At 40.1% G+C, this 6,732-nt stretch overlaps 1 protein-coding gene across 1 annotated transcript; it reads right to left on the reverse strand.

Moving 5' to 3' along the window:
• Window positions 1–1,394: 1,394 nt before the first annotated feature.
• LOC122031643 (carbonic anhydrase 2-like) lies at window positions 1,395–5,694 on the reverse strand. The gene is made up of 9 exons (XM_042590734.1): window positions 5,659–5,694; window positions 5,296–5,439; window positions 2,621–2,673; window positions 2,498–2,546; window positions 2,250–2,366; window positions 2,106–2,159; window positions 1,893–1,978; window positions 1,646–1,751; window positions 1,395–1,561 (listed from the first exon to the last, which is right to left on the reverse strand). The coding sequence occupies exons 1-9, from the start codon at window positions 5,692–5,694 to the stop codon at window positions 1,433–1,435; spliced, it is 774 nt and encodes a 257-aa protein (XP_042446668.1). The 3' UTR covers window positions 1,395–1,432.
• Between the last annotated feature and the right edge of the window lie 1,038 nt (window positions 5,695–6,732).

The raw sequence follows: 6,732 nt of genomic DNA on the forward strand, positions 1-6,732 counted from the left end.
GACCACACGTCCAGCTCAGGATAATACGGTAAGACAACAGGCAGTCAGTGTGGAGCAGCAGGATGCTAAAAGAGACCGGAGAACTTATCTGAACGGGGAGCGACATGCTACTACACAGTCATCGCAAGGATGAGCAATTGAGGTTGACAGAGTGGAGGTTTCCTGGCCGAGCGGCTAGCCCGTTCGGCCAAGCAGCAGGACCCGATCATAAATCGAGCGTTGGAGTCTCGGCCAGGCGACTACCCCGCTCGGCCAAGCAATGAGATCATTGTCGTATCTCTCTCGATATCCATCTGGGAGATAGTGTCGCTGATACGAGGCATGGTCGACAGGCGGATCGTACGACGGAAGTTTCTACTGTCTTGTCAAGGATATGCATGTCCTATTAAGGTATGGTATTAGAGGAACTTTCCTAACATGTCTCTTCATAGGATATATTGGAGAACGTGCCCACGCCTTGAGGAGCATGCACGTCGCCCACTAGGACTCTATATAAAGGGGGGTTCATCACTGACGGAGGTAAGCGTTATTCACTGTTGGCGCTAGGGTTACTATTACTCCACTTTCTTCCATTATTCTGGTGACTGACTTGAGAGTCAGAGGGCCAACGCAGAGGACTCTTTTCCTGGATCGACATTGATGTTACTTGTTTTACAGAGCGGAGTGAGATCTACAGCCAGTCAACAAAGTCGTCACATCCCTAGCTTTCCACCTTCCCGCTTTCTGACAAGATCAACGACGAAAATAATTTTTTTATCGGTAATGTTACCGACAGATATTAACTTCAGTCACTAGATTTAGCGACTAAATTTTAATATCATTGCTAATATTAGTAGTGTAAATTAGATTCTGTCGCTAATTAGCGATAGAATTAATATCAATCGCTAAAATAACATTGACGATCGAATTTAGTGCGACTAAATTATTTGGTCGCTAATCAATCCCTAAGTACGACCGAATATTTCAATCCCCATTTTAGTGTTATTTGTAGTGAGTTCGTCCGTTCCAATCAGTACTAGCATTAAGTCATTATATCCCTTTTAAATATGAAAATACTTGTCATTTTATATGAACCACTAGCATCATTATATTACTTAAAGAAAATGTTGGCAAACATATGGTTCCATTGGAGCTGAAAATTGTTTTATTATCATTTAGCTTAGTCACTAATGATGTTAATTAGCTCTAATCTAGATACTTTGATGACTTTAAAATCTTAATTAACAGGTATTTTGCTAAGCCAACCAAGTGAAGCATGATTAATAAAATAATAGAATAAGACACACAAACATTACATAATTCAGAGAACATCAATTTTAATACTATGAGTGTTCTTAATTATTAGATATAATAAATGTTCTTATTCCGTTCTTCCATGAACTACTGATACCACTAATTAGTTATATATTGCAGGGTTGCCTGTTTCATTCATTCACCATATCTCGAATTTCCCATTCACAAAGTCGTAGTATGCTCCGAAGAGCTTCAAGGAGCCCTTCTCCACCGCGTCCTTCACGAAGGGGTAGGTCTTCAGGTTCTCCAAGGAGATTTTCACAGCCGCCTACAACGAGAAAAGTATCCGATGGAGTTAATTTAACACTGGCTTCAAGAAGGATATATAGCAGAGGAGAAGAAGAAAGAAAACCTTTTCACATTCGGTGCACTGTTCAGGAAAAGACGAGGACGCGAATTCTTCATTCACCTTCTCCTTCGCTGGTAAACATACTTTCACCCAGTCCTCAATGAACTCGCTGATATATATTATAATAAGATTCAGCACAAGGAGAAAAAGGAAGAATAGAATCCACCAGTTACAGGGAATCTCGAGCAGAGAACTAAATTAATGAACTCAATTCCCAACCTTTCCCTTCAATAATTATTAAGTTTCTTACGTTGTGGTATTCCCATCCTCTTTGATGGACATGAGCCCCTTGATCCCACCACAGCAGCTGTGGCCAATCACCACTATGTTCTCCACCTGAACAAAAGATCGATGATAATCTCTTTACATATATAGTAATTATTGTAATCCAGAGGCAATTTAATTTGGATCTTCCCAAATAAACACATCTTTATATATATAGATCAAAAAGAGATTGGATCACCTTGAGATGAAGAACAGCGTATTCAATGGCGGCTCCAGAGCCACTATACCTTTTCTGCATCCACAGATCACAAATCGAAAGGTCAAGGGCTACGGCCTCCTCGACAAAAGGAAGAGCTAGAGAAGGAGAGGATATAAGCATTACTTGGTCGTAAGGCGGAACCATGGCGGCGATGTTGCGGACGCTGAAGGCCTCGCCGGGCTGGAACCCGAGCACCACCGACGGGCACACGCGCGAGTCAGAGCAAGCGAACACCATGTACTGCGATCAACAGCCAAACTCAGATACAAAGCATCAGTCAACCTCAACATGAAGCCTCCTCGAAATATAACACTAATTAATTAATGTCGATTTATTTCATGATCATATGGAATCTGTGATTCCTCGCTCACCTTGGGGCTTTGTCCCTGCGACAACTGCGAGAACAACTCTGGGTTTTTGCTGTCAGAGAATTAAAGAAGAATTGGTCATTGCGGGATTCATAGGAATTAATTAAATCAATTTTGCAGACTGACTCGTAGACGTCGTTCTTGAAGTTTTCGAAGCCGGAGGTCAACCTCTCCATTTCCTGCACATCCACAGACGACGGAATCAAATTAGAAATCCAACGTAGATTTCCGAATCTATCTATATACGATCTAACGAGAGATCATTGTGTCGAGTGGATTGAAGAGGAGTAGAGATTGTTTCTACGAACCTTACTTTGGCTGGATCGGGGGAGCGTTTCAGATCGTGTGGCTGGTGATGGTAACAAGGAGGGGAGATATATATAGTTGCCGTCCGGGGAAAGATCGTTTCAAGTGACTCGCAGGAACAAGATAAGTGCCCGATTCTAGGAGAAGGTTATAAAGGCATAATTACTCCAAAATTCAATATTTAATTTCCATTTTTATCTGATTTGTACTATAATTGAAAAATAATTATATAACAAGCATGTAGCAATGAGCATTTAATGTTTTTTAAAAAAGAAAAAGAAAAGAATCCTAAAATCAACGACATTGCCATTTTAAAAAATAATTTTATCGATGAAAAGAGATGCACGACGAAGGCGTAATTAATTAGCAGTGCAAACTCAGTTTGCCAAGTGTCAAATCCTCCTGCGACAATGAACGGTTCAACCGCTAATGTGGCGGTTCCACTTAGATTTCTCAACGGTCCGAGTTAAAGACCAGCGTGTCAGCTGACTCGGCTGGATTTTGGGTGTTTGGACCAAAACCTTTGGTGGATCTGAAGTTTCAAACCGGAATCCAAGGAGAAGCCGTGGTCCATATTGTGTTTTGGATAACATGCGTATAAAATTAAAGGATCAGATCTCTCTCGATTCTGTCAGCTACTTCATCCACGATTGCATTATGATTAGAATTAACTGAATTTTTGGCCTTCAAATAATCTGCATACCATGCTAATTATTCTTCTGCACTCAGTACATGATAAACAATAGCCAATGTCCATATTTGCTAAATTCTATGCTACTGAAAAGTTCATGTGTTTCATCTGAGGATTCAACCTTGATACGTCAACTAACGTGGGACCCTGAACTCGACGTCAAGAAAATCCATTGATAGGATAGTTAAAATTTAGAAGGGGTCAACTATCAAATTACATCAGTGTTATATCGAAATAAGTTCAGTATCATTATCGAATACTCAGGTCAATCAGATCAAAGGATTGATCGGACATACTAGACATATCATCCAGCTGGACCGGACTCTATGTTTAAGTAGCGGTCATGTATAAGATGAACTCTTAACATAAAGTCTGACATGATATTTTGTCCGAGCGGATGCCAAATCCCCAATATAAATCCTATCGGACTTAGCATTGGTCGGACTTAGCACCAGTCAAACTCACGAGATTCAGCTCTCCACTTTGTAAAAGGTAGGGATCCTAGTCTACAGTCGGTCGACCCACCGCCGATCAAACTTATGAAGTCTTGCTTCCTATTTCAATGTAAGGTTCTCATCATAAATTCGGTTGGCCCTAATACCGATCAAATTTTTGGGGCTCAGTTCCCCACTTCTTCGGAACACGACTCCTAATATATTCTCGATCAGCTAAAGAGTCGGTCAGACTCCTTTTTTAGAGATAACATTGTCAGAGAATCGTAATAATCTGTCAGAGAATATGTCATTACTCTGACATATATATGCAATAGAGTCTTCCTCCGCTTATAGGAAGATTGTCGTACATACTCTACCACTTGACATACTCTAACACTAAATATTTTCTGCTACTTCATTAATGCAGAGGTTATAAGAGACAATATAAAAAGGAGTGTCCTCTTCATTGGCCAGGTACACGCATGAATGTATATGCATCCGCACACTGTCACATTTATACTATTGTTCTACTATTCATCGTCTTCTCAATTTCGCTCAGCTACTATTTTGACTTGAGCATCGGAATGTCTGCGCTAGAGACCCCTTCCCTGGTTATTGCTTTAACGTTTCCATTAGCTCTGTCTATAGTGTGCGCAGGTTTGCAGCTCTTAGCTCTAGGATCGCTTAGAGTCATCTTCTCCCAGTTCAAAGTGTTAGGGTTGCAAGGTTGCAAATATAGTCCCACATTGAAAACACATGAAAAAGATCATGAGTTTATAAGAGAAAAGATATCTCCATTGGCATGAGACCTTTTGGGGAGAGCCCAAGAGCAAAGCCATGAGGGTCTAGGTCCAAAGTGGACAATATCATGTCATTGTGGAAATATCAAAATTCTTTTCGATCCTACAATTGGTATCAGAGCCCAGACTGTGGTCTGATTGAGGCATGTGGGTACAATATTGACCTCGAACAAAGAAAGTAGGAACTCTTATGTTCGGATCAAGAAGACCAGACACCAGGCAGGAAGTCCTAGTTGCAGCAAAAAAATTTGGAAGATAGACTATCGAGTCACTTCCGCCCTTTGACGATCGGAGAATATGGAGGAGTGATTGACCCAGAAGATCCTCTACTACATTTGAAAACGTAATCATCCTTCATCAATATACAAATGTTGTTAAGTGTCAAGTGTTCCTTACCACTCTTTCCAACTCGGCGCAAAGATGGTTCAGCCGACTCCGAGCTGAGTTCATTTGTTGTTTCAAAGATTTTCACAAAGCCTTCCTACACCACTTTGCAAGTAAAAGGAGATATCAAAAGATCAGCCTAAGTTTGTTCATGCTTAAGTAAAGGGTCAAAGAATCCTTGCGAACATGCATCTGGCGATTCAACCAAGTGACATTAGATGTTCCTTCTGCCACTTCCGAGATATTAATAAACGCTTTCTCCCGAAGCCTTTCAAAAGGAGAATTTTTCTTCAAGCCCTTGTCAGAAAGCTCCCAAAGGACCTCGACTACCTGTTGGGAAAAACGATCAAATACATTAATATAGAAGAAGCTCAGGCAGCCCGAAAAGAGGTGACTATTTCAGCTCCGATCGATCAAGCCAGTCAGAAACCACCACCTTCGGAAATCCCCAGAGATTCACACTTGAATCTTCCTCCAATTTGGGAAGAATGGGCAGTGCGGGAAGTGGATCAGTCACTCTCTGAAAGACATAGACATTTTTATGACTACCATCAATCTCCTCATCTTGCTACCAGTGAACGCCATCAGTATGCCAAGAGGCTTCTGTTGGTTGCTACTCGAAATATCATACCGGTTCCTCTGTACAAAAAATTTGTATAAGTCCTGGACATTTACTAACAACCTATTGTGTTCTTTAGAAATTAAATTAGGAATTACAAATGGAACTTAACATTATTGATTCCAAATTTAACTTATCTGTTCTTAGTGGTTTAAACTTAGATCGCAAACGATATTTGACATTATTGATCCAAATCCACCCATGTTACAAATTCAATTAAATATTAATTTATAAAATTGGCTTCCAGAACTGTATGACGAGATACTAGGCCTTCTTGGGTATGAGATCATCTACCACCGCCTAGATAAAGTCTTTTAAATAAATTTAATATTTAATTTCCTTCTAGTAACCTTAGGTTTAACCAAAAAGAATAATCGAATCACAAATTTGAAAAACAAAAGAAACACAAAATTGAAAATATAAATTCGATTACCTAGATTTATTAGCCTCTTGTGTTTGGTATTTCAAGATCTAAATAAAAGATGAACTACTTATGATGCTGAAACTAATAACTAGTTATACCTTTTATAACTTATAGACTTCACGATCTTCTATCGTATTCCTCTTCTTATCTCGGACGTCGTGTGGGCGATGATCTACCGAGATGAGGATCCACCCAAGCTACCTTCCTCTCCAAGCAAGATTCGGTCACCTCAATAACTCCAAGAAAGGATGAGGTTCAGCCACCACCACCAAGCTCCAAGGGATGTTAGAAACAAAGCCTCTTTTCTCTCCTTCTCCAAGCAAAATCTGGCCACCACAAGAGCTCCAAGAGATGATGTGGTTCGGCCACAAGAAGAAGAAAGGAGAAGAGGAATAGGGTCGGCCACACCAAGGAAGAAAAGAGAGAGAAATAATAGATGATATGTTATGAGGCGAGGCACCTCTACCCTCTCTTTTATATTCCTTGGTCTTGGCAAATAAGGAAAGTTTTATAACTTCTTTATATTCTTTGCTATTGTTTAAGAAGGAAAATTTAATTAAAATATCCTTATTAAACCTCT

This window comes from Zingiber officinale, chromosome 11A (genome assembly GCF_018446385.1).
Source record: "Zingiber officinale cultivar Zhangliang chromosome 11A, Zo_v1.1, whole genome shotgun sequence".
NCBI classification, from domain to species: Eukaryota; Viridiplantae; Streptophyta; class Magnoliopsida; order Zingiberales; family Zingiberaceae; genus Zingiber; species Zingiber officinale.

Coding starts and splice junctions, on each gene's coding strand:
- LOC122031643 (XM_042590734.1), bottom strand. CDS start 5,694: ATGGCGTTCACTGGTAGCAAGATGAGGAGATTGATG. Junction 2,367..2,497: donor CGCAGGGACAAAGCCCCAAG/GTGAGCGAGGAA, acceptor TGTTGATCGCAG/TACATGGTGTTCGCTTGCTC. Junction 2,160..2,249: donor TGGTTCCGCCTTACGACCAA/GTAATGCTTATA, acceptor CTGTGGATGCAG/AAAAGGTATAGTGGCTCTGG.